Source organism: Suncus etruscus, chromosome 16 (assembly GCF_024139225.1).
Source record: "Suncus etruscus isolate mSunEtr1 chromosome 16, mSunEtr1.pri.cur, whole genome shotgun sequence".
NCBI classification, from domain to species: Eukaryota; Metazoa; Chordata; class Mammalia; order Eulipotyphla; family Soricidae; genus Suncus; species Suncus etruscus.
In genome coordinates this window covers 6,585,612-6,612,346 of record NC_064863.1, presented here as the reverse complement: position 1 = coordinate 6,612,346, position 26,735 = coordinate 6,585,612, and the positions used below count along the sequence as shown (strand labels likewise).

Below are 26,735 nucleotides of genomic sequence, written 5' to 3'. Positions count from 1 at the left end.
TTAGATCTTACAATAGACCTCAAAGAGGGAGGCAGCTGCGTGCATGCGGTAGAAAATAGAAAAGGGCATGGCCAGGTTGACCACAATTATCCAGGGTTCAAAGCCAAAGACAATCTCCTCCAAGCCATTGTCATACTCTGGCCGGCAGCCGAAGGCAGGCGGTATCCAGAGCTGCAAAAGAAAGAGGGGATAGGCTCAGCAAGGTTGGCAGCTGCTCCCAAGCAAACCCTGGGCACTGCTCCACATGGGGGAAACTGAGTCCCGCCTGGCTCCATACTGAGAAAGTGCCAGCGAGCCTCAGCTCCAAGCCCGAGGTCTCAGATTTCTTTCTCCATGTTCTAAGGGGCCCTTCTTCCTAGCTTGCCCTGGGCTCAGAAATGCCCCCTGCTCCTGCACACGCAGGCCAGAACCACAGTGGGAGAGTGATGCTTTGCAGCCCAGTGGGGACTTGTCCGTTGGGGTCTGTCGTCACACAGGCCATGGCTGAATCCTTCAGTTTCCACCTGACTCCTGTCAAAAGACTCCAGTGAAAGTCTGAGAACCCCCAATGACACCCCATTCCTTCCACTCATCGTGGGTCCTTTGCTGCAATCATCTCCCCGCTGGCCCATTTTTCTGCCTCTTCCTCTGGAATTGTTAGTCTCCTGGGAGCTGTCCAAAATCTCCACCCCCAAGATGTGCGAACAGCAAGGCAGGACACAGAGTGACTCTAGGAAGCCACCTCCTCGGGTCATCTCCTTTGGGGACCTTCTTTCTTGAACGGGGCTAAACCTAGGGACCCTGCTAAAGCCAGGGGTGCCATTTCCAAGATGCGGGTCACCCAGCTCATAGAGAAAGTAGCATCTGGTCGGGGAATCCTAAGCAGAGGGTGTTTCTAGGGATGGGTAAGAAGTGACAAGGAGGGGCCAGGAAGGTGGCGCTAGAGGTAAGGTGTCTGCCTTGCAAGCGCTAGCCAAGGAAGGACAGAGGTTCGATCCCCCGGTGTCCCATATGGTCCCCCCAAGCCAGGGGCGATTTCTGAGTGCATAGCCAGGAGTAACCCCTGAGCGTCAAACGGGTGTGGCCCAAAAACCAAAAAAAAAAAAAAAAGAAGTGACAAGGTGAAATTGACAAAATGTACCCCAGTATAAAAGACTAAGTGTTATTGATTGACAGGAGAGCGTGTAATTGACCTGGTACGCTTGACAGATCAAACCTACAACTACAACCTATACTTGACAACGGGTAGGAGCCCACTGGAGCTAAACCCTAGTTCTAACTGCCCTAGAGACCCATTCCAGTAGTAAACCCTGAGCTCAGAGCCAGGAGTGACCCCTGAGTATAGAGCCAGGAGTGAGCCCTGAACATAGGCCAGGAATGACTCCTGAACACAGAGCCAGAAGGGAGCCCTAGAGAAGCACCACTGTGTATGGCTTCAAAACCAAATCAGGGACTGGAGAAATAGCACAGAGGAAGGGCGTTTGCCTTGCAAGTGGCCAACCCAGGACCAATGGTGGTTCAAATCCTGGCATCCCATAGGGTCCCGGGCCGGCCAGAAGCAATTTCTGAGCAGAGAGCCAGGGAGTAACCCTTGAGCGCCACCGGGTGTGACTGACCACTCCGCAAACAAGAACAACTCACAAATAATCAATAAAATAAAAACAGACAGCAAGAGTGGGCTACGGATTACCGAAATGTTGCAGAGGAACAGAAAAGCTGCGATGTTCCTCAGGAGCTTCCTCTTCCCATCGCCCTCCAGGAAACGGGGGTGGCAGGCCACGTGGGGGACACCCTCACCCTCCTTGTGCACATGCCCATTGGCGGCCAGAGCCACCTGAAAGTCGTCTTCATCCTCGGGGGCACCCATGCACTCAGACTCAGCAGCACTCTTGCATACGGTCACCACCCGCAGCGTGCGGACTGCCTCGGCCCGCTTCCCGGGCTCCCGGTAGGTAGCTTCGATGATGAAGACGTTCTGGATGCATTTCTCCACGATCACCAACACGGAGTAGGGCAGGTTGTACCAAGTGTAGGACGGGCAGGTCGGGGCGCAGACGATGGCCAGGATGGAGCCCCAGGAGATGAGCCAGGAGCCGGAGGCGGTGCCCACCAGCAGGGCAGCGTCCAGCTGACGGGCCGGGTTCTTGGACTGGTCCATCGCAGGGGCATCCAGGCGGTAGACGCGGATGCCCAGCAACCCTGCCGCCCCCATCAGCAGCAGCAGGGCCATGGCATAGAGGTAGAAGAGGACCAGGGCCGACTCGCTTTTGGTCTTGGAGCGGCCGATGCGGACCAGGTAGATGGCCACGACACAGATGGTGGCAGCCAGGGCTCCCAGGCCCAGCACAGAGCCAGTCGCCCCACCTCGGAACTGCAGACGCATCTTGCGGTGTTGGTGGGCATCACCTTGGCGCCCGATGTTCTTCCACAGCACGTAGAGCATGGTAGATGCCAGTATCTGGTACTCGATGTTGAAGGGGTACAGGTAGTAGATCCCATGCGAGATGGCCGAGCAGAGGGCCGGCGGGGTGCAATTGCAGGGAGGCGTGTGGTCATCCAGGACTGGGGGAAGGAGCAAAGCAGGGGTGTCAGCGTACCTCGTACAGAAGAGGGAGAGACCCACCCATAAACAGGGTCCCTGTAAAAGCTGCACACCCTATCACATCAATGTTATTAATGATACAACTGATTGACAGTCCAGACCATCCCCATACACACACAAATCATTCATGACACAAATCACTTTTGACCTGAGTTGCCACTGGCAATAGGATTGTAAGATCTGACTTATTAACAAGAAGGATATGAGGAATTGTTGAGTCAGGTTGAGGGCCGAGTTGAGGGCTGATCCAATAACACAGCAGGGAAGCCGCTTGCCTTATGACTTGGGTTTTATCCCCGGCATCCTGAGCACTGCCAGGAGTGATTCCTGAGGTTAGAGCCAGGAGTAAGCCCTGAGCACTGCTGGTATGTGCCTCCCCCAAACACACAAAAATACAAAGAAAAAATTGCAGGGCGGGCAGTGTGATAGTACAACAGATAAGGTGCTTGCCTGGCACAAAGCCGAGATGGGTTTGATTGACCCATATGGGTCCCCTGTGGTCCCGTGAGCTCCACCTGGAATGATCCTTGAGTGCAGAGGCAGGAGTACCATTCTATATGCCCCTCCCCGCAAAAAATTGCTGAATAAAGGCAGATGACTGGGCCAGAACGATAGCACAGTAGTAGGGCGTATGCCTAGCATGTGGTAACCCAGGACAGACATGGGTTTGATTTCTGGCATCTCATATGGTCATCCAAGCCTGAATGCAGAGCCAGGAGTAATCCCTGAGCGCTGCCGGGTGTGACCCAAAAACCAAAAACAATAAATAAATAAATAAATAAATAAATAAATAAATAAATAAAAATAAAGGGAGATGACTAAGAAGGAGTGAACCATTTTTATGAATTATAGGTATGTATGTGGTAGTAGATAGATAGAATAGATGACTGACAAATGCAAGGAGGATGGGTGGACAGATGAAGAAATAAAGACAGGCAGGCTAAAGAAACTGTGGTACATATACACAATGGAATACTATGCAGCCATCAGGAGAGATGAAGTCATGAAATTTTCCTATACATGGATGTACATGGAATCTATTATGCTGAGTGAAGTAAGTCAGAGGGAGAGAGAAAGACGCAGAATGGTTTCACTCATCTATGGGCTTTAAGAAAAATGAAGGATATTTTTAACAGTATCTCAGAGACAAGAGAGATGAGGGCTGGTAGGTGCAGCTCAGGACATGCAGCTCATCACATAGAGTGATGAGTGCAGTTGCAGAGATGACTACACTGAAAACTATCATAACAATGTGAATGAATGAGGGAAGTAGAAAGCCTGTCTTGAGTACAGGTTTAGGGGGTGGGGAGGAGGGAGATCTGGGAAATTGGTGGTGGGAATGTTGCACCGGTGAAGGGGGGTGCTCTTTACATGACTGTAATCATACAACTATAATCATGTTTGTAATCACGGTGTTTAAATAAAAAAATAAAATAAAAAGGCAATAAAGTATAACATTTTACTTTTTCAAAAAAAAAAAAAAAAAGACAGGCAGGAAGATGGAGCCAGAGAGGGAGAGGGAGATTCAGAGAGAAAACCATTTGGATGAGCATACACTGAGGATGTGAACAATAATTAACAAAAATTGTGAGGGAAAAAATTGTGAGGGGGTCAGAGAGAGTACAATTCAATGGGGAGAGTGCTTCCCTTGATCAACCTGGATTCCATTTCCAGCACTGCATATGGTTCCCTGAGCACGGCCAGGAGTGATTCCTAAGCTCAGACAGAGCCAGGAGGAAGCCCTAAGCACTGCTGGGTGTGGTCCAAAACAAACCCAAAAATCCTACATGTTTTTCTTTAGTTAAAAAAAATAAAAACAGGGGGCCGGGCTGTGGCGCTAAAGGTAATGTGCATGCCTTGCCTGAGCTAGCTAGCCTTGGACGGACCTCGGTTCGATCCCCCGGTGTCCCATATGGTCCCCCAAGCCAGGAGCAACTTCTGAGCACATAGCCAGGAGTAACCCCTGAGCGTTACCGGGTGTGGCCCAAAAACCAAAAAAAATAAAAATAAAAAAAAATAAAAATAAAAACAGGGCCCGGAGAGATAACACAGCGGCGTTTGCCTTGCAAGCAGCCAATCCAGGACCAAAGGTGGTTGGTTTAAATCCCGGTGTCCCATATGGTCCCCCGTGCCTGCCAGAAACTATTTCTGAGCAGACAGCCAGGAGTAACCCCTGAGCATCGCCAGGTGTAGCCCAAAAACAAACAAACAAACAAACAAATAAAAATAAAAATAAAAACAGGGGGCCGGAGATAGCATGAAGGTAAGGCATTTTGCCTTGCATGCAGAAGGACGGTGATTCAAATTCTGGCATCCCATATGGTCCCCAAGCCTGCCAGAAGCGATTTCTGAGCATAGGGCCAGGAGTAACCCCTGAGCACTGCCAGGTGTGACTCAAAAAAATAAATAAATAAAATAAAAGCAAACAAAAAAACTATGTTGTGTCTTTACTTACCCGGCTTTACGAAAACATAACTGGCATGAAGCACTGTGTAATTTTGTTGTTGTTTTTGGACCACACCTCGAGATGCTCAGGGGTTACTCTTGACTCTGGGCTCAGAAACCGCTCCTGGGAACCAGAGTGGTAGCACAGCAGGAGGGCATTTGCTTTGCATTGCCTTGCAACCAGGATGGACCCGGGTTCAATTCCCCAACATCCCATACGGTCCCCTGAACCAAGAGCAATTTCAGAGCTCAGAGCCAGGAGCAAGCCTAAATACCGATGGCGATGGCCCAAAAACAAACAAAAAATCACTCCTGGCAGGCTCAGGGGACCATAATGGGATGCCGAGGATCGAACCCAGGTTGGTCATAGGTTAGCCATCTGAAAGGCAAACAACTTAACACTGTGCTATGGCTCTAGCCAGCACCATCACTGTGCAAATTTAAGGTGGACTCTGTGCTATTGTCTTTTTGATTCTATTTAAATCTAGTAGATTTGGATGTAGTCCCAAAACAAACAAAAAAATGTAATCAAAGCACTAGGTAAAATTGTGTGTGAGGGCATATCAAGTTGAGAGAGAGAGAGAGAGAGAGAGAGAGAGAGAGAGAGAGAGAGAGAGAGAGTGTGAGAGAGAGAGATTGTGAGAGAAGGAACAGAAATAACAGTGAGACATAAAGAGAAGCACCTTCTTCTTTATAACAGCGCGACAAACTAGAAATTGCTCACTGAATGTCATCTTATCCATGTGATTATACGGCTCATTAGCCCTTTTGGCGATAATTAAGCTGTGTTTTAAAGAGCTCCAAAAATGATTCTGTTTTGACAGCAATGGTAAAATTAAGAACCAGTGAGTATTTTTTTAAACTTTATTGATTGATTGATTGGTTGGTTGGTTTGGGGGCACTCAGGGACTCCTAGCTCTCCACTCAGAAATCACTACTGGCAAACTCGGAGACCAGATGGGATGCCAGGAATTGAACTAGGTCCCCCCAGGTCAGTCACATGCAACGCCAATGCCCTATCACTGTGCTGTCTCTCTGGCCTGAAGACCAGTATTTTTAAGTACATCACACAGCCCATACTGAGACCAGAAAACCAATAGAAAACCAGGCTTGCAGTCAATGTTTGCCTTTTCAAACAGATGGAATTGTACAGGCGCATAATAGGAGGACATGGCATGAAATCAGATACCATTTAAACTGGAGTGTCTCTGCTCTTGTGAGTCGTTGATGTCAAGGCCTGTGTCTACACAGATGAGTATGTAATCTAGACCTGGACACCAGAACTGTAATCTAAAACCAGTGTGTCTTATTGTGGGGAGCAGAAGAGAAGGAAACATAGACTATACACAGTCTGATCCCAACTATAAATAAAGTGCTGGCTCTCTATCAGGGAAGACCTACCACTGCTTTGGCATTGACTTACTCCAAAGAGTGCTCCCAACACCCAGACAACTCAGCAACAGTCTGCATGCAGGGCAGATCGCTCTGCATTGAATGATATGCTGAAACTAGAGGATGCTCCACATCAGTCTGACATTGATGAAAGAAATGCACAGAATCCAGAGTCTTTAAATATAAGAATCTGATACCAACAATAGCTAAAGTTTGAAAAGTTTCACCGGGACCACAGAGAATGACTCGGGTTGGACGGACTGGTATGCCTGGAACCCAGAGTCGGTCTTATGCCAATAAACTTCTGGGGTGAGGCCTTTATGTAATCAGGCCAACGATTTTTTTCCATTTTCCCCATTTTTCTGGACCTATGAAAACAATGGCGATTGCCACTGTCACACCTTTACTATATATTTTTACTCTTATCCTTTAAGGGAAAAAAATACAATTTACTGAATTTAAAAACAAATAACTGTAGTAGAATGCCTGTCTCAAATATAGGCAGGGAATGGGAAGGGGGAGGGGGTAATGTTAAACTGGTGAAGGGAGGTGTTCTGGTTATGATTGTAACCCAACTATGATCATGTTACTTAAATAAAAAAATATATTTTTTTAAAAAAGTGCTGGCTCTTGGGAAAACACCCAGATGTTAGCACTGGACAGTGCTTCTGGGGAGAAGCTCATTTTGTCATGAGTCTTACGTCTGAGCTGCACAGGCTACTTATAAACTCGGGTGGAAGCGCCTGTGATTACCTTAAGCCACCTCATTGTGCAGAACATGGGGCCATTCTTGGTTGGAGAAGGTCTCCTCCCATCATGCATGACTCAATCCTGCATTGGCCTGAGACAGTGAGGTGCCCAGATCAGCAGGGAAGGCTCAGGAGAACGGATAGCATAGGGGTTACTCCTGGCTCTGTGCTCAGAAGTCACTCATGGCACAATCGGGGACCATATGCGATGCTGGGGATCAAACCCCAGTCAGCTGTGAGCAAGACAAATGCCCTCCCCTCTGTACTATTGCTCCAGCCTTGCAGGCCTGTACCTTAATTTCTCCATGGCTCCCTGGCTCCATCCTCATCATCAGATCGACATGACTGGCAGTCAAGGACACCCCTCACCTACCTCAGAGTGTCTCAATGAGCATGAAAAGAAGCATAAGAACAGCACAGAACTGAAAACAGCACCAGATGCCCAGTAAATGGCCTCCTAAAAGGTGTTCTTTGGGCCAGAGCGATAGCACAGCAGGGAAGGCATTTGCCTTGCATGAAGCTGGTCCAGGTTTGACCCCCAGCATTCATATGGTTCTAGCCTGCCAGGAGTGATTCCTGAGCACAGAACCAGGAGTGATCCCTAAACACCACTGGGAGTGACTCCAAAACAAAACAAACAAGCAAACACACACAAACACTTGAGTTCTTAGTGTTGCTGATTTTGTTCTTGATGCCAAGGAGAAGAGGATATCCCCAAAGCAAGATGCCTCCCCCACCTCCACCTTGTCATCTGGCCTGACAGGGGAAGGACATGCTGTTGGGACCAGCCCAGGACACATAGCTGGCACAGATTCAAGAGTTCAAAGCCAGAAGGGTTCTTTGGAGCACTGTGGTTCGAGATGCTGCATGGTACAAAGGATTGTGGGGAGGCTCAGGGGCTGTGTGGTTCCCAAAAGTCACCCCAGGGCCCCCCAAAAGTCACATATGGTGCAGGGGGAGAGCATTTGCCTTGCATATGACCAACCAGGGCTTAATCCCTGGCCTCCCCTGAGCACTGCCAGAGTGATTTTGAAGTACAGAGCCAGGAGTAAATCCAAAGCATCAGTGGTGTGACCCCCAAACCAAAAAACAAACCAACAAAAGCCAAAACCACGCAGCTCATCAGTGATGGGAATAAGCCCCAACCTAAGACGCCAGCAGCCCATGTCTGTCCATCTCCCACTCCCAAAAATCCCCCAGTTCTAGGATTCAGTGTGGAAGAAAAGGACAAGATCAAGAGGTAAGGTGTCTGCCTTGCAAGCGCTAGCCAAGGAAGGACTGAGGTTCGATTCCCAGCGTCCCATATGGTCCCCCAAGTCAGGAGCGATTTCTGAGCACATAGCAGGAGTAACTCCTGAGTGTCACCGGGTGTGGCCCCCCAAAAAAAGGAAGGAAAGAGGAGGAGGAAGAAGGAAGGAAGGAAGGAAGGAAGGAAGGAAGGAAGGAAGGAAGGAAGGAAGGAAGGAAGGAAGGAAGGAAGGAAGGAAGGAAGGAAGGAAGAAAGAAAGAAAGAAAGAAAGAAAGAAAGAAAGAAAGAAAGAAAGAAAGAAAGAAAGAAAGAAAGAAAGAAAGAAAGAAAGAAAGAAAGAAAGAAAGAAAGAAAGAGAAAGAAGAAAGAAAGAGAAAGAAAGAAAGAAAGAGAAAGAAAGAAAGAGAAAGAAAGAGAAAGAGAGAAAGAAAGAAAGAAAGAAAGAAAGAAAGAAAGAAAGAAAGAAAGAAAGAAAGAAAGAAAGAAAGAAAGAAAGAAAGAAAGAAAGAAAGAAAGAAAGAAAGAAAGAAAGAAAGAAAGAAAGAAAGAGTCAAGAAAGAAAGAAAGAAAGAAAAGAAGGAAAAACAGATCCACACTGGAAGACAAGTTGAGTCAAGGGGGAAAAAATGCTCCAATGAAAAAAGGCCAGTGGATCACAGCCTGCCATTAGGCCAAAGGTGGATTTTTCTGCAAGCTATACTTTGACTGCAAAGAACTGGTAATAGAGGCTTCATTTTGAAACAGAAAACAGAAAGGACTACTCAGAGCTCCTGTGGCACATAAACAAAGACAGGACATTCTCTCCCCAAAGTGGCCCCTGAGAAACGGTGCTAGCAGTGACCGCCCTGGACTCCGAGCAACCCTGAGTCTCTGGGAAGCCTTTAATTAAGTCTAAATGATAGATGGCAAACTCCGCCCAGGGCTAAGGCCAAGGGCAGATAGGGTGAGAGTGGCCCCAATAGGGAGAGGGGGGTCCCATAGTTCTCTGGACAGGCTCCATCTCAGAACCTTCTAGAGGTTCTAGAACATTCCAGCAAGCAGGCAGAACATTCCCTGCACTCACCTATGGTGATGTTGCCAAAGCCCAGAGTGAGGAGACGCTCCTTGTGCTCATTGAGCTGGTGTTTGGACTCATTCAGGACGCCATTGGCCCACAGAAGAAGGTTGGTGAACACTGAATGGATCACCCCAAATCTGGAAAACAAACACACATACACCCCAAACAAAAGGTCCTTTAACAGTTCTGGGAGATTCTGGAGCTCATGGAGTCAAGAGTGCACAACACACACACACACACACACACACACACACAGGCATCCAGCAAGATTCTTGTGGCATTTGATCTGGGTGGGACTCCTGTCTGCCTGGGACAGCCACTGCCCCGGGCATCTTTGCAAGCCCCAGTCCTGGCATTCCACCTTCCTCTTGAACCCACAACACTCGGCTCATTGTCTGCAGGACAGAAAGAAACCAAGTCTCTTGGAGTCAGGAATAAGGGAAGAGAAATTTACTGAAAATAAGGGACCGCCCAGAGTTAACCCCAAAGCCTTCCTTCCCACAGTGAGACAGAAGAAAGGGGTATTTTGGAGATGGGAAGAGCTGGGTGAATCCTTAGTGGTGGTCCTGAGCCCTGCAGTCCTCACCTAAGCCCTCTACTTACTTCTAAAGATATCAAAGTCTGGAGGGAACCTGGGGACATTGGTGAGGGAAATGTGCACTGGGGAAGGGTGCATTGCAGGATGGAAACTCAGCCATGAACAACTAAATAAATAACTGTGTTTCTCACAGTGATGCAATTAAAGAATTTAAAAAGAGAGAGAGAGAGATGACGGAGAAATAGAACAGTGGGTAGGGCCTGCAGCCTACCTGGGTCCAATTCCTGGCATTCCAGGAGTGATTCCTAAGGGTAGAGCCTGGAATAAGCCCTGAGTGTTGCCAGGTGTGGCCCAAAAACTAAGGGAAAAAAAACACACAACTTCTTCTCGGTTTGCACATCTGCTGTACAAGGATGTGCTCCATTCTTTTTTTTTGGTTTTTGGGCCACACCCGGCAGTGCACAGGGGTTCCTCCTGGCTGTCTGCTCAGAAATAGCTCCTGGCAGGCACAGGGGACCATATGGGACACCGGGATTCGAACCAGCCACCTTTGGTCCTGGATTGGCTGCTTGCAAGGCAAACACCACTCTGCTATCTCTCCGGGCCCGGATGTGCTCCATTCTTTAAAAAATTATGAAAGGGGCCAGAGTGATAGCACAGCGGGTTTTGTTGCCTTGCACGCAGCCAACTAGGTTTGATGCCCGGTATTCCATATGGTCCCCTGAGCCTGCTAGGAGTAACTTCTGAGCACAGAGCTAAGAGAAACCCCTGAGTGCTGCTGGGTGTGGTCCCTAAACTAATATTAATATTAATATTAATATTAATAATAATAAAGGACAGTCTTAAACAGAAACTAGGAAAAACATCACTTTGGGGGTGCAGCTGCAGAATTTGAGTCTGGGACCAAATTAGTGCAGATGCCAGCTAGTCAAACTCCTTGAAATTCTGAAACTTTTCTAGGACTCTTGAGTGTTTCTGTGCAAGCGACCCCATCACAATGTGCCAACCCGACTGGAGAGGGAGAGTTTTCCCTGGGCATGCGAATGGGGCATCTGCCCATCCACACTTGGCCAGATGCGCGAGACGGTGTGGCCTGGCGCCGGGGAGGCATTGTCTGGGGCCCTTGGCAAACAGCAGACAATACTGCTTTCTCCTGTCAAAGCCTAATGCACACAAGTCCCCCACCCCTTCTTGCTTCTCCTCTTTCCTGGTCGAGTTGGCATGGCTCGAGCGCCCATTGAAAGCCTGAGGAGCTGGCGTCCATGCCAACCACAACCAGCTGGCAGGTGGTTCTGCCTCCCCCGACCGGAAAGGGTCCCCCGGACAGAAGGAGGGAGGTCCTGCTTTTTCATCCCTGGAGCCCCAAACCTCAGCCCACAAGAAAGACAAGCGCGGTCTGCCCTGCACCATTGCTGAGGGGAAGGACAATGCTTCCAGTCGCACTTTGAGAACCAATGTTCCTTGACGCCTCGCCCTGGGGAAGAGAACAGGACTTTGAGGGACTGCAGAAAAACACCTAGAGGGGGTAGAGCGATAGCACAGTGTAAGAGCATTTGCCTTGCACCTGGCTGACCCAGGATGGACCTGGATTTGATCCCCGGTATTCCATACGGTCCTCCAAGCTAGGAACAGTTTTTGAGTGCAGAGCCAGGAGTAACCCCTGAGTGCTATCGGGTGTGACTCCCCCACTCCCCAAAAAAAAGAGCCTGAAAAAGAAAAGGCCAGTGAAAAGGGGCTCAGAGGGCAGGGATCAGAAATCCAGGGTGGCAGTGGGATATGTCAGCAGAGACAGCAGTTCTGGGAGACTTTGGGGAGTGGGAGTTGTGGCTGGTAGACAGGGCAGCCCCACCTGCAATCAGGACTAACCCTTTGTTGTCCACAACAGTGACAGTGGGACTGTGGAATCTTCTAGCAGCCAGACCCAGACCCAGACTGAACACAGCAGGAGTTTCACAGATGCCCAGTGCTGCTGATGTTAGTTGGTCCTTTCACAATCAGGGGAGGTCCCCTGAGAAATTCCATTTATTTTCTTCTTTCTTTCTCTTTCTTTCTTTCTTTCTTTCTTTCTTTCTTTCTTTCTTTCTTTCTTTCTTTCTTTCTTTCTTTCTTTCTTTCTTTCTTTCTTTCTTTCTTCTTTCTTTTCTTTCCTTTTTCTTTCTTTCTTTCTTTCTTTCTTTCTTTCTTTCTTTCTTTCTTCTTTTCTTTCTTTCTTTCTTTCTTTTCTTCCTTTCTTTCATTCTTTCTTCTTTCTTTCTTCCTTTTTTCTCTTTCTCTTCTTTTTCTTTCTTTTTTCCTCTTCTTTTTTCTTTCCTTTCTTTTTCTCTCTCTTCCTTCCTTCCTTTCTTTTTCTTTCCTTTTTTCTTTTTTCTTTCTTTTTCTCTCTCTCTCTTTCTTTCTTTCTTTCTTTCTTTCTTTCTTTCTTCCTTTCTTTCTTGCTTCCTTCCTTCTTTTCTCCTTTCTTTCTTTCTTCTTCCTTTTTTTTTGGTGGGCCACACCCTTTTGGCACTCAGGGATTTACTCCTGACTATGTGCTCAGAAATTGTCCCTGGCTTGGGGGAATCATATGGGACGCAGGGGGATGAACCACGGTCCGTCTTAGGCTAGTGCTTGCAAAGCAGACACCTTACCTCCAGCGCCACCTCTCCAGCCCCTCTATTTTCTTTCTTTCTTTCTTTCTTTCTTTCTTTCTTTCTTTCTTTCTTTCTTTCTTTCTTTCTTTCTTCTTTCTTTCTTCTTTCTTTTTCTTTATTTCTCTCTCTTTCTTTCTTCTTTCTTTCTTTCTTCTTTCTCTCTCTCTTTTTTTCTTTCTCTCTTTCTTTCTTTTTCTTTTCTCTCCCTTCCTTCCTTCCTTTAGTTTTTCCCTCCTTCCTTCCTTTACCATACCTAGTGGTACTCAGTACTTACTCCTGGATCTACCTACACTTGGTGCTCTGGGGGACCCTACAGAACACTGGGGGTTGAATCTGGGTCAGCCAAATGCAAGGCAACACCCTCCCTATTCTCAGGCCCTCAAATCAATCTTCTAAAGACCCATGGCTACTTGAAAGAATGCTGAGGGCTGCCTGTGACAAGGGGAACTTTCTAGGGAGAAATCTAGTCTCCAGAACTACTTGTACATGTGCTTATGCTGCACTGGATCTTGGGTGTGAGAGATTTGCCCTCTTAGCCTCATCATAACCAGGGGACAAACACAGACCCAGGTATGATGCCTGGATGATTCAGAGATTAGCACAGACTTCATGCCATGACTTCAGGCAGTTCCCAGAGGCTGCTGGGCTGGCAGGTGCACTTCTTTGAGGAGGGAAACTGAGGCAAAGATGGGAGTTTGTGTCTGAGTTGAAGATCCAAGTGGTCAGCTCCCTTGGGCGGCCACTGGGGAGAAGCCGCAGGCAGAGGCATTTCTGCTGGCCACCAAGAAAGGAACACAGGAACAGTCCCAATTGTATAATCCACGTAGCTGATGTGGCTGTGATCCTGGGTGACTCATGGGGTCCTCTGATAGATAACTTGGAGTCATACCTGAGCACCACTGGGTGTGGCTCCCTCCTGTCCCTTACCCAACTCAAAAAATTAAAAACATGGGCCAGCAAGATAGTAGAGTGGGTAGGGCATTAGCCTTGCACTTGGCCAACCCAATTTGATCCTGGCATCCCCTAGTAAACCTGCCATCAGTGATTTCTTTTTTGGGGTGTCACATCCAGCGGTGCTCAGGGGTTACTCCTGGCTCTGTGCTCAGAAATTGCTCCTGGCAGGCACGGGGGACCATATGGGATGCCAGGATTTGAACCACCGTCTGTCCTGGATGAGATGTGTGCAAGGCAACTGTCCTACCACTGTGCTATCTCTCCAGCCCCCATCAGTGATTTTTCTGAGTACAGAGCCAGGACAAATTCCTGAGAACTTTTGGACATAGTTAAAAAAATATTTTTTTTTCAGTTAAAAATACTCAAATGTGGGCTGGAGAGATAGTATGGAGGTAAGGTGTTGTCTTTCATACAGAAGGTCATTGGTTCGAATCCCGGCATCCCATATGGTCCTCCAAGCCTGCCAGGAGCGATTTCTGAGCATAGAGCCTGGAGTAACCCCTGAGCACTGCCGGGTGTGACCCAAAAAACAAACAAACAAACAAAAGCTCAAATGTGTAACCCAAGTCAGATGGCAGCCTCGAGCTTTGTGTAGTTCTTAAAATCTAGCACACATAGCAATACCCTCCTCACGAAAAAAAATTTTTTTTTTACCTTTCCAGGGTCTTAAAAGACTGGATGATGTCTTTGGCATGTCCCCAAAGGAAGTATACCTAGACAGAAACAAGAGCAAGAAAGGAAGACATGTCAAGGGAAACTGGGAGCTTGTCTGCACCCGGAGAAGTCATAGCAATCTGAGGGGGGGGGGCTTGGGGGTCCATGATCTCCCACTCCTGCAAAGACAAGTCAAATGCTCTCCACATCTCAAAGTCTAGCTGCTGCCACCTGGACACTAATAGCTGTGCAAGAGGCTGCAATGGACACACACCAGCCCCACCACAACCACTCTTCTGAGCCTGAGCACATTGGAAAACTTCTGGTATCTGTTTTATCCAGTCCTAAAACGGGGGTGACTGACCCTCCCTGAGGCAGGTCCATTTTCATCAACATGTTTTTGATATGAGCAGGTCCTACTTGTGCCCCAGATCCTACTAGGCTTTGTGGAAAGATCCCGTTTAAGCACCCTACTAGGTTGGACCTACAAGGATGGACTGTGGGGTGCCAGAGCGAGAGCACAGTGGGGAGGGCATTTGCCTTGCACACAGCCAACTCGGGATCGATCCCAGGCATCCCATGTGAACCTGCCAGGAGTGATTCCTGAGTGCAGTGCTAGGAGTTACCCCTGAGCATTTTTGGGTATAGTCCCCCAAATTAAAAAATAATAATAATGGGGCTGGTGAGGTGGCACTAGAGGTAAGGTGTCTGTCTGCCTTGCATGTGCTAGCCAAGGAAGGACCGAGACCGCGGTTCGATCCCCTGGCGTCCCATATGGTCCCCCCAAGCCTGGGGCAATTTCTGAGCACTTAGCCAGGAGGAACCCCTGAGCATCAAATGGGTGTGGCCCAAAAAAAAAACAAAACAAAATAAAAATAATAATAATGAGGAGCTGGAGAAATAGCACAGCCATAGGGCATTTGCCTTCCATGCAGCAGACCCAGGATGAAAGATGGTTCGAATCCCAGCATCCCATAAGGTCCCCCGTGCCTGATAGGAGCAATTTCTGAGTGCAGAGCCAGGAGTAACCCCAGAGTGCTGCTGGTGTGACCCAAAAACCAAAAAACCAAAACAAAACAAAAAATGAGTGTTATAAAACATATACTTTCTAGTATATGGAATTATAGATATATACTTTATATAACAAATGTTTTACTCCTAAGCCACAGCCAAGTTAGTTGAGATTGAGAAAAAGCAGCTTTATGTTTTTCTACAAGATACTAATCCAGGACCAGAGAGATAGCACAGCAGTAGGGCATTTGTCTTGCACGAAGCCAACCCGGATGAACCCGGGGTTCAGTTCCTGGCATCCCATATGGCCCCCGGAGCCTACCAGCCTACCAGGAGTGATTTCTGAGCATGAGCCAGGAGTAACTCCTGAGCATTACCAGGTAGCTGTGTCTCAAATCTCCCCCCCAACTCCCCCCTAATCTGCAAAGGGGTGAGTCAAACATGGTTCTAAAGGCTCAGAGTGACCGTGGTTCTCCAGGGGTTTTGCAGGTGATGAAAATGTCCTGGAATGGAGTAGAGTGATGGGTGAACCATACTGCAGATATTTGACCACAGGGAGCTGGGTCAAAGGGTGCTATGTGGCTTGGGAAGGAAGGTCAGTCCAGGAAAGTGAGCTCATTTCTTTTTTTTCTTTTTTTTTTAGTTTTTGGGCTACACCCGGCAGTGCTCAGAGGTTACTCCTGGCTATCTGCTCAGTAATAGCCCCTGGCAGGCACGGGGGACCATATGGGACGCCGGGGATCGAACCGTGGTCCGTCCTAGGCTAGTGCTGCCAAGGCAGACACCTTACATCTAGCACCACTGCGCCGGCCCCATCTCATTTTCTATACACCAGATCATCTCCATATTTTATCAACTATATCTTAGCTTTATATAATTACATTTTCATGATATACAATAATATAAAAGTATTATAAGTCTATAAATTCTATCATCTTATACCAGGATTCCTATTATAGTTTCATATATATATTTTTTGTTTTGTTTTTGTTTTTGTACCACATTCAGCAGTGCTTAGGTGTTACTCCTAGCTCTGTGCTCAGGAATCATTCCTGGCGGTGCTCAGGGGGACTCGATAGGATGCCAAGGATCAAACCTGGGTTGGCTGCATACAAGGCAAATGCCCTACCTGCTGCATTATTGCTCTGGCCCCTCATATATTATTTTAATATAAGACATAAACATAGTAGAAAACCTGTCTTGAGTACAGGTGTCGGTGGGGTGAGGAGGAGGGAGATTTGGGACACAGGTGGTGGGAATGTTGCACTGGTGAAGGGGGGTGTTCTTTACGTGACTGAAATCATACAACTACAATCATATTTGTAATCATGGTGTTTAAATAAAGATTAAAAAAAGAAAAAAGACATGAACATAAGTTTTTCCATTTAATACAAAAAATTTATAGCATACTTATAGATTCAACATTAAATTAATAAATCATTTATGTAATATAGTGCATTCATTATAAAAATAGTTTTAATACATAAAATGTATTGTAAAATTGTATTTTATAATAATATGTATATCCTATAAACTCATATTATGCTATATAAATATTTTTAGTTGCCCAAGAAAGAAAGGTTTCTGCAGGGTTTCCTGCCTCTTACAGGGAATAGTGACATGCTACTTAGTCATGGCTCACTCCAATGACCACCTGACCTTCTGGCTATCTTGAGGTCACCAGGATACCACACACACACACACACACACACACACACACACACACGCATGTACATGAAGCAGGCAGCAGGACTGACCTGTGACAGCGTGTGCGCAGCATGCATGATGGGAAACACACCCTCAGTGACCGACAAGCAGGCAGAGAAGCCGATGAAGTAGCCAACCTTCAGGCATCCCAGGAGAACAGTGATGGCCGCAAACACAGTGATGCTGCCTATGGGAAGTCACAGGACAAGTGGGAGCAATGATGTGTGCATAGGGGCCCTCTTGAATCAAGGCTGTTCAAACCCTCACATTGTGGGCCAGAGCTATAATAGCAGAGCAAGGAGGGCATCTGCCTTGCATGCAGCCAACCTGGGTTCAATCCCCAGCATCCCACAAGGGCCCCTGTGCCTGCCTGGAGTGAGTCCTAAAGCACAGAGCCAGAAGTAACTCCTAAGTGCCTTTGAGTGTGGCTCAAAAATATATATGTATATAATAACCCCCAAAAAGCAAGCAAATTAAAAACACAGAAAAGGAACATACAAATGCATTAAGAAGAAGCTGTGGCCATAGTGAATAATGGTTGCAGACACACGATCCATGGCCATGTTCCTAAGGGCTCTTCCAGGCCAGTGGTGGCTGCCATTCCCACATTCTGTCCCACCCTCATCAGGAAACTGAATGGAGCATGCCAAGCATGAATGAAACAGAGAGAGAGAGCTGGGCAGGTGCCCTAACAGTGAGCTATAACCTTTCAGCTCTGGCCTGAGCAGCCTCCAGTGAAAAGAAATGCAACCGCCTGGCTCCCTTCCACCACTCACAGCCTTATGGAAACAAGTCTAAGCCATGTATTTTTGGGGAGGGGAAAATGAGGGGGGCAATGCTGGAAAGCATCTAGTGAAATCAGAAACTCTGTAACAGTGGAGATTCAATCCTGTCCCAGCACTTTGAAATGACTTGGGAAATGTGTGGGTCTTTTTGATTACAAAGAGAAAGCACAAGACAAAGTGAGGAGGCTGGCGGGGTGGGGTGGGGTGGTAAGAATGCAGGCTGGCCTGAACTTATGGTCTGTTCTGACCACTGACCACTATTCTGAATGTTTGGGTTTGGACTGGTTCATTTTCTTGTCCCATTTTTTTTTTTTTGGCCATCTATAAAATGATGTTGAGTGAACATGAGAATCACCTGCAGGGTTTTATAAACACAATTTTGCTGAACTCTGCACTCCCAGAGTTTTGGGAAACTGCAAATGTCTGGAGTAAAAACCCAAAATTGCATCTCAAAAAAGTTCCAGGGTGGGGCTAATGCTCTTCGTCTGGACCCCCATAGTGAGAAACATGTCTATCTTTAACATTTCAAAGGTTAAGATATATACTTCCTATTCCTTCCCACATTTGTAAAGTCTCTTCTCCATTCATCCACCCACCCATCTACCTACCCATCCATCTTTCCATGACCCACCTATCTATTTCCTCCAGACAAACACCCATCTGTCATGTATCCATCCATCGAACTCATTCATTCATCCATCGAACCACATATTTATCTATCTATTCATCCATCCATCAATCCATTCATTCATCCATCAACCTGCCCATAAATCTATCTATGCACTCATGATACATTCATCCCACCTATCAATCCTTCCATTCATCCATTTATCCATTCATCTACCCATCGACCTACCTATCCATCCATGCCTCTATTCATCAATCCATCTTCCACCTATCCACCCATACAGCCATACTTTTATTCACCAATTTATCCACTACCATTCATCTACTCATACAGCCATGAATCTATCCATCTATCTATCCATCCATCCACCAGCCCATGAATCCACACATCCATCTATCCACTCACCCATCCATGCATTTATCCACTCACCTAATACCTATTTCTCTATCCATTCATACATTTATTTATCCATCTATTTGTTTATACAGAGTGATTCAAGGACCTATGATAAGGCATTATGCCAAATACTAAAGGTAAATAATCTGACAGAGAAGAAAAAATATAAGTATGATATTGCATACATTTGGGGTAGGTACAAAATATTAAGGAATGATCTGACTCTAGACTTCTCATCTGAAGCATGGCAAACCATGAAGCCAGAAACTAGTGAGAAAGTTACTAAAATCTACTATGAGAAGAAACTACAGAACTGTAGAATGTGGTTCAAAAAAATTAAACAAACAATAAAAATAGGATCAATTTAACAAGTATTTTCTGAACATCAGACATCAGTCAAGCACTTCATTGAAAAAGGCAATAAAGTGGGGATGAAGCGATAGCACAGAGAGTAGGGTGTTTGCCTTGCACGTGACTGACCTGGGTTCAATTCCTAGCATCCCTGTTCAATTCCCGGTTCCTTGAGCCTTGCTGCTAGAATCAATTTCTGAGCACAGAGTCAGGAGTAACCTCTGAGTGTCACCGGGTATGGTTCAAAAACCAAAAGAAAAAAAAAGGGGGGGCAATAAAATATCTGCTCTTGGGAGAAAAAAAGTCATTAATCAGCATAAAGTCAACACTAGAGTGTATTAAGGATGCTAAAAAGAAGTAAAGCAAGAAAGGGGATGAGGCTGATAAAGGGAAGCGAGGAGTCCCAAGAAGGTGACAATGCAACAGAAATAAAATAGCACTAAAGAAATAGATCAGCAACCTTTGTTTGGTTAAAGCCACTTGTCTGACAAAGGCTTTAGGTATGCAACCATTAAACAAGAGACTCTTTATCATAAAGAAGGATGAAGAGAAAAGGGAATAATAGTGAGAAGTAAATGGTACAAAAGATTGGAGACTAGGGGCCGGAGAGATAGCATGGAGGTAAGGCGTTTACCTTTCATGCAGAAGGTCATTGGTTCAAATCCCGGTGTCCCATATGGTCCCCCGTTCCTGCCAGGAGCGATTTCTGAGCCTGGAGCCAGGAATAACCCCTGAGCACTGCTGGGTGTGACCCAAAAACCACAAAAAAAAAAAAAAAAAAAAGATTGGAGACTAGATGGAAAAAGGAGAAACTAAGGGAGGGTAGAAGGTGGACAAGAGGAGTGGAGAAGAGAAAGTATAAAATTAATGAGGATTAATGAATGGAGGGGTGGGTAGACAATGGATGGGTGGGTGGGTGGATGAATAGATGGATAGATGGATGGGTAATCAGGTGGGCGGATGAATAGATGGATGGGTAGATGAATGGATGATCAGATGGGTGAATGGATAGGTGGATGGATGGGTAAGGTGGAAAAATAGATGAGTAAACAGGTGATGAATGGTAGATGGATGACTGAGTGGAAAAAAGGGTGGAAGGAGGGGAGGATGGAAGGATGCATGGATGGGTGGTTGAATGGATAAGTGACTGAGTGAATAGATGGATGAATTGATAAATATACATAAAAGAATCATCTGTACGATAGTGTGATAGTCACACACCTTCCCAGTGATATTCTTTTTGCTTTGTGTATCTTATTTCTACTTTCAAACTTAAACTATATTTATGAAAAAGACAGCTCTAATAAATATCACATAAGAAAGGACATAGAATGATTAAACCAGCACTCAGAGTGATAATACAGAGGGTAGGTCATTTGCCTTCCATGTGACTGACCTGGGTTCTATTCCCAGCACCCATGTGGTCCCCAGACACCCATCAGGAGTAAGCCCTGAGTGAGTAAAGAGTAAAACATGAGAATTACCCAGTACGGCTCAAAATTTAAAAAGAAAAGTAAGACCAACAAACCTGGCTTTGTTGCATAGTTCAAAAAAGAATACATAATTTTTGATTGCTACTATAAGCTTGCATAGTTGAATAACTATGAAGTACTTGTAATTCACAGTGGTCTCAATAAAAACATTTTTAAAGATACATAATTTTACTTCCATGGAAATTTATTTTGTTTAGGGGTTGAATCCAGAAGTAATCAGGGGCTATTCCCAGTTTAGTGTTCAAAGGAACATGTAATTCTGGGGATTAAACCCTAAATTCCAGCATGTAAAGCAGACTCTAGGGCCTTGAACTTTCTCCCAGACCCCATTCAGAACACTGACAAAAAGAAAAATGGCAAGTTTGTTCTAAAAAGGAAACAGAGTGTAGTGATAGAAAATAACTTCCTGGCTTCCAACTCACTTGTATTATTCATTGATGATCTCAAGCAATGACTTAGTTTCTTTCTATCTCTGCCTCTTCATATGTAAAATCTGGCTCATGATAACACTGCTTAGCTCACAAGGAGAGAGACTAACGAAGCCACTTCCTGGAAAGCAACTAGAATTGTGCCTCAAGTATAGATATTCTATCAAGGGAGGGGACTGGAGCCATAAAATAGTGAGTTGGGTGTTCAAGTGTCAACCATCTATGTAAGCGGCCAACCTAGGTTTGGTACTTGACATCCCATATGGTCCCTGTATGCTGCCAGGAGTGATTCCTGAGTGCAGAGCTACGAGTAACTCCTGAGCATCGCTAGATGTGCAAAAATAAAAAGGGCACAATTAGGGGCCGGAGAGATAGCATGGAGGTAAGGCGTTTGCCTTTCATGCAGAAGGTCATTGGTTCGAATCCCGGCATCCCATATGGTCCCCTGAGCCTGCCAGGAGTCATTTCTGAGCATGGAGCCAGGAGTTACGCCTGAGCACTGCCGGTGTGACCCAAAAACAAAAACAAAATAAAAGGGCACAATTAAATGAATAAATAAATTCTATAAAGGGGATGTCATTCTCATCATTACTATGAGCAAAGTAGAGCTAATTACAGAGTGACTTGAGGTTGGTCCTGGTAGGAGATGAAAGCCCTGAGTTTAGAGGCATGAAATTCTGCTTCATGGGCTTCTATCTTCCAGCTATTGCAAGGAAAGCTTCCTGGTGGCCATATGGTCTCCATCTGGACATGGAAGGCTAGGAGGTACACCATTCCCTATGTGCACGTATCAGCGGCTGGCACATGTGCCAGAATGTTCTTATGTAAAGCTGATATTAGCTTTTCAGGTCTGCCATTCTCTCTCCTGGAGAGTCTGCCATATCTATCATCTACCCACTCTTCAACCATCCATCATCAGCCCTTCAACCTGTCTATAAGCCCATCCACCCACCCTCCCACTTTTCCACAATTCTTCCATCCATCTTCCTATCCACCCTTCCATCATCAGTCAACCTTCCATATATTCATAAATTCATCTATGCATCTAACCATCCATCCATTGATGTCACGATTTCAGATACCTACTGACACTTATTACATGGTAATTGTCATAACAGAGATCAGAATACAGTAGTGCCATTTGTCCATCCATCTGTCCAACTATCCACCCACCCATCCATCCAACCATTCACCCATCCAATCATCCATTTATCCATCTATCCAGTACAATGTAGGCAATGAGGTGCTACAGGACATAAATACCAAGAGCATTCTCACCCTTGTAGACCTTGTAGTTCTCCCCTGACTCAGTGTCCTTATATGTGCATTGGCACAATGGCACTCCATTCTCAATAAAGCTGTTCTTCCAAAGAACCTCTCTCTCTCTCTCTCTCTCTCTCTCTCTCTCTCTCTCTCTCTCTATCTCTCTCTCTCTCTCCCTCTCTCTCTCTCTCTCTCTCTCTCTCTCTCTCTCTCTCTCATGCACACACACATACATACACTCCCCACAGTTGCAGAACCTCACTGCCAAAGCTGCATATGGGCTGGCTCTATCTCCTGGCTGCCCAAAATTCAAATGCTTCCTTCCAGTCACAATTCTGGGGGAAACTTCAGTCCTGCAGGCTGGCTGTGCTGCCTTCGCCTCTTGCATCCTTGATAAAGGTAGCTCATGGGCAGAGAGAGAGGGTGAGGACTTTGCCCTCCAAGTTCAGGAGCCCCAGCTTACTGCTGAGAAAACAGAGCTCAGGAAGGGCAGGTGACAACACAGATGTGGGACAGGGACTTCCAGGACCAATGCCCCTCCCACTGCCCCAGACCCCAGTGACACTGATGTCAGCTACCACGTGTCTAATAGCCACTGCTCCGTGAGCACCTACTGTGGTGGCTCTTTCAATGGCCTCCCTGACCCTTGGGATCTAATACATGGTTCAGAATGACACTCCCACTACAGGCACCTCCATCTGCCTTCCCATCCCCTGTCATTTCATCACTTACCCACCCATGCAGCCCCAGGAGCTGAAAGAGCTCTTAGAAGAAGGGAGAGAAGACAGAGAGGGAGGAAGAAAGACAGGGAAGAGAGGAAGGGGACAGAGGAAGGAAAGAGAAGAAAGGAAAGAAGGAGGGAGTGAAGAAAAGAGGAAAAGAAGGAGGGAGGGTAGGAAGGAGGAAGGAAGGGAAGGAAGGTAATAAGGAAAGGAGGTAGAACATAAAGGAGGAAAGGACAGAAAAGAAAGGAAAAAGAAGGGATGGAAAGAAGGAAAAGGAAGGGAGGGAGAGAGAAATGAAAGGGAAGAAATGAGGGAGGACAGAAAGGAAGAAAAGGACAGAGAAGGAGGGAAGGAAGGAAGAAAAGAGGAAGGGGAAAGGAAAGAAGAAAGGAAGGAATGGAAGGACAGAGAAAGAAGGAAGGAGGGAGGGAGAAAGAAAGGAAGGAAGGAGAGAAGAAAGGAACTAAGGAATGAATGGAAGAAGAAAAGGAAGGAAAGGACGGAGGGAAGGAAGGGAGGGAGGGAAGGAAGGAAAGGCAGGGAAAAAGGGAAGGAGGTAAGGGAGGAAGGAAGGGAGGGAGGAAAGAAGGAAGAGAGGGAAGGAAGAAAGGGAAGGAAGGAGGGAAGGAAGGGAAGGAAGAAAGGAGGGAAGGAAAGAAGGAAGAAAGGAAAGAAGAAATAGAAGTAAGGAAGGGAGAGAAGGGAGGAAGGGAAGGAAGGAAGGAAGGAAGGAAGGAAGGAAGGAAGGAAGGAAGGAAGGAAGGAAGGAAGGAAGGAAGGAAGGAAGGAAGGAAAAGAGAGAAAGAGGGAGAAGGGGAAGAAGTGCAGAAACGAGGAGAAGAGAGACCGGAGACACGAGTGCGCCTTCAGCGAGGACTCAGCCTGGTCGCGGGTCGGGGTCGCGGGCCGCTCCGCACTCACCGAGCAGCCACCGCGCGCCGGCGTGCGCGTCCCGCAGGCGGAAGAGGCGGCGGTGCGTGGAGCTGCGGGCCTCGTACCAGGCCATCCAGAGCAGCTGCAGCCCCATGAGCGCCGTGAGGAAGGCCAGCAGGTCGCGCTTGCCCACGCCCGCCGCGTGCACGGCCCAGGCCAGCAGCAGCAGCAGCCCCGCCACGAACACGTTCAGCCCGTACTGGCTGCTGCGCGCCTCGGCCAGCGTGGGCGGCACGTCGGGCCGGGAAGCCAACGAGCCCGCACCCGGGGGCGAGCCGGGCGAGGGGTCCGAGGGTCCCCGACGCTGGCCCGGGGTGCCCGATGCGGGAGCCAGAGCCGGGGCCGGGGGCAGAGCGGGCGTGCCCTGCTCCTGTGCCATCCTGGACGGGGACGCACCGCCCCGTACCTCCCTGCACCTCTCTGCACCCCGGAGACCCCTGCACCCCGCCTGCCGCACCCCCTTCCAGCCCCGACTCTTCTCCCAGACTCCGATTCCACCCCGGTTTCTGCTGCGCCCTGCTTGGGCACCTGCGCCCCGTGCCACGCAGCCCCTCTCCAGCTCCCACTCTGCCCCGACGGGGCTGGAAGGGCGCTCTCCGGCTCACCCCTGGCCCCCCGAAGCCTGCTCGCCTTCTGGGCCCGACCACGGGACTCCCCCGTGGCACCCCGGCGCACCTGCCCGCCGGCCCCTCGACCCCAACCCGCCTGCTCCCCGATGCGCACTGGCCACTCGCCCTCCTTTGCGCGCGCGCTCCGCCACGCCCCGCCACGCCCCGAGCTCGCCGTGGCCCTGCGCTGCGCGGGTGTCCACCCCACCCACCCAAGGAACCCCAATCCGAAAGAGAGGTGCACGTCTAGCACGGGCCCGGAGGATGCAGGGGGTCCCCGGGGCTCTGCGGGACTTGGAGCGCAAAGGTGCACGGTGAATGCGCCCTAGCGCACCAGGGCGCACCAGGGCGAGCCGGGGTCTGTCCTGCCCGTGAGTCCCGGACGTCTGGTTGGTCTGGACTGGACGGAGGGACGCAGGATCCCCCTCCCCCCCACCCTCCCACCCCGAGTCCGCAGGTGCCAAAGAGTCCTACCCACAGGGGATTCCCGGGAAAGAAGGCAAGTATGCTCCAGGAAGTTCAAGAGCAAGGCGGGAGTCCTGGAGGTGCTGGCTCAGGGATGAGAGCTTCAAGGTGGACTGAGCACATAGGTCCAGGGGGGCATCGGGGCGCCGCAGAGAGCTGGTCCCCACCAGACATCTTGGTCTGGCCCCCTTGCTTTCGGCGTTGCAGCCCTGTTTGTTTTTGAGCAGGAAGATCTCACCTTTGCCGTTTGCAAACAACCTAGAGCCATTTCAGGGGTCCGGTATTGGGGAGGGGGCGGGCTAGTGAGCCCCGGGGCCTGGCCAGGGCCTGATTCAGGGTTCAAGTCAGTCCTTCTTTCACTGGAGCAGACTACTCCTCCTCAAGGGACTGGCTCCATGGCCCTGCTGGAGGAATCCCTGAGTCCACCCTGGGTGTGAGGCAGGCAGTCTGTGGTGGCTTCATTTATTCCTTCGTTCTGGAAGAAGCCTGCACCCTAAGGAGGTCCAGAGGGGGCAGTTCCAGAGACCTGCCTGTAGCCAGAAGTGAGCAAAACTCCAGGGCGGAGCACTTGCCTTGAACTCAGCCAACCTGGATTCTGTCCCTGGCTTCTCACATGATGTCTCTCCCCTGGCACCATTAAATGTGACCCCCTCTTCCAAAAAAGTAAGGGAACGGTAAGGGGCGGGTCTCTCAGCTTGATTGGGTGGACCCCAAGCCAAGTCTGGGCAATGAGTTCAGCCATAACCATGTGCTTGCAGTAACCAGTGGGCTTCCCAACCTTCCATCTCCAGACTCTCCATCCAAAGTTCTGGCTTTCTTCCCTTTCAGCAACCACCCGATTCCTATCCCATCCCTTTTTTGTTTGTTTGGGGCCACACCCAGCAATGCTCACGGTTTATTTCTGGCTCTGCATTCAAGACTCACTCCCAGCATTACTCAGAGGACCATATGGGATGCTGGGGATCAAACCCAGGTTAGCGTGTGCAAGGCAAGTGCCTTCCCTGCTGTACTATTGCTCCAGCCCCAGCTACCACTTTTTTTTTTGTCTTTGGGGGTGGTGCGTACCTGGTGATGCTCCACGTATCCGGAAACTACACCACATAGTTTTGTTTGTTTCTAGGCCACACCTGACCAGTGCTCAGGGTTTACTCCTGATTCTAGGCTCAGGAATCACTCCTGGCAGTGCTCACTCGGGGGACTATCGGGAGTGCCAAGGCTCGAACCTAGGTTAGCTATGAGTAAGGCAAAACGCACATTCCGCAGTGCTATAGTCCATAGCTCCAGGTTCATTTTCTTTTTTTTTTTTTTTTGGTTTTTGGGCCACACCCGTTTGACGCTCAGGGGTTACTCCTGGCTATGTGCTCAGAAATCGCCCCTGGCTTGGGGGGACCATATGGGACGCCGGGGGATAGAACCGCGGTCCTTCCTTGGCTAGCGCTTGCAAGGCAGACACCTTACCTCCAGCGCCACCTACCCGGCCCCCAGGTTCATTTTCTTTAGGCTCAGGGGAACGCTGAGCAGTTTGGTTGCTGAAAGAGAAGCAGAAGACTTGGCAGTTTGGGGCCCACTGGTTAGGGAAGGCTCTGCGCTGGTCCATGAGGGTGAAGGGTTAGGCCTGCCCATCAGAGCAAAGGGCCCTGGCCTTGGTTCTACATTGACTCTGCCCACAGCAACAGCTCAGCTGCCAGCCCAT

The 26,735-nt window shown here is 48.2% G+C and overlaps 1 protein-coding gene across 1 annotated transcript; it reads right to left on the bottom strand.

Moving 5' to 3' along the window:
• Nucleotides 1-26,735, bottom strand: OTOP1 (otopetrin 1). The gene is made up of 11 exons (XM_049790225.1): nucleotides 26,711-26,735; nucleotides 26,517-26,571; nucleotides 25,164-25,300; nucleotides 24,912-24,977; nucleotides 24,614-24,862; nucleotides 23,958-24,536; nucleotides 17,018-17,154; nucleotides 14,250-14,308; nucleotides 9,480-9,610; nucleotides 1,670-2,541; nucleotides 1-171 (listed from the first exon to the last, which is right to left on the bottom strand). Exons 1-11 carry the CDS (start codon nucleotides 26,733-26,735, stop codon nucleotides 1-3), a joined length of 2,481 nt encoding a protein of 826 aa, XP_049646182.1.

Coding starts and splice junctions, on each gene's coding strand:
- OTOP1 (XM_049790225.1), bottom strand. CDS start 26,735: ATGGGCTGGCAGCTGAGCTGTTGCT. Junction 24,978..25,163: donor CGATGCCCCCCTGGACCTAT/GTGCTCAGTCCA, acceptor CCCTCCGTCCAG/TCCAGACCAACCAGACGTCC. Junction 172..1,669: donor TGTTCCTCTGCAACATTTCG/GTAATCCGTAGC, acceptor TTTCTTTTGCAG/CTCTGGATACCGCCTGCCTT.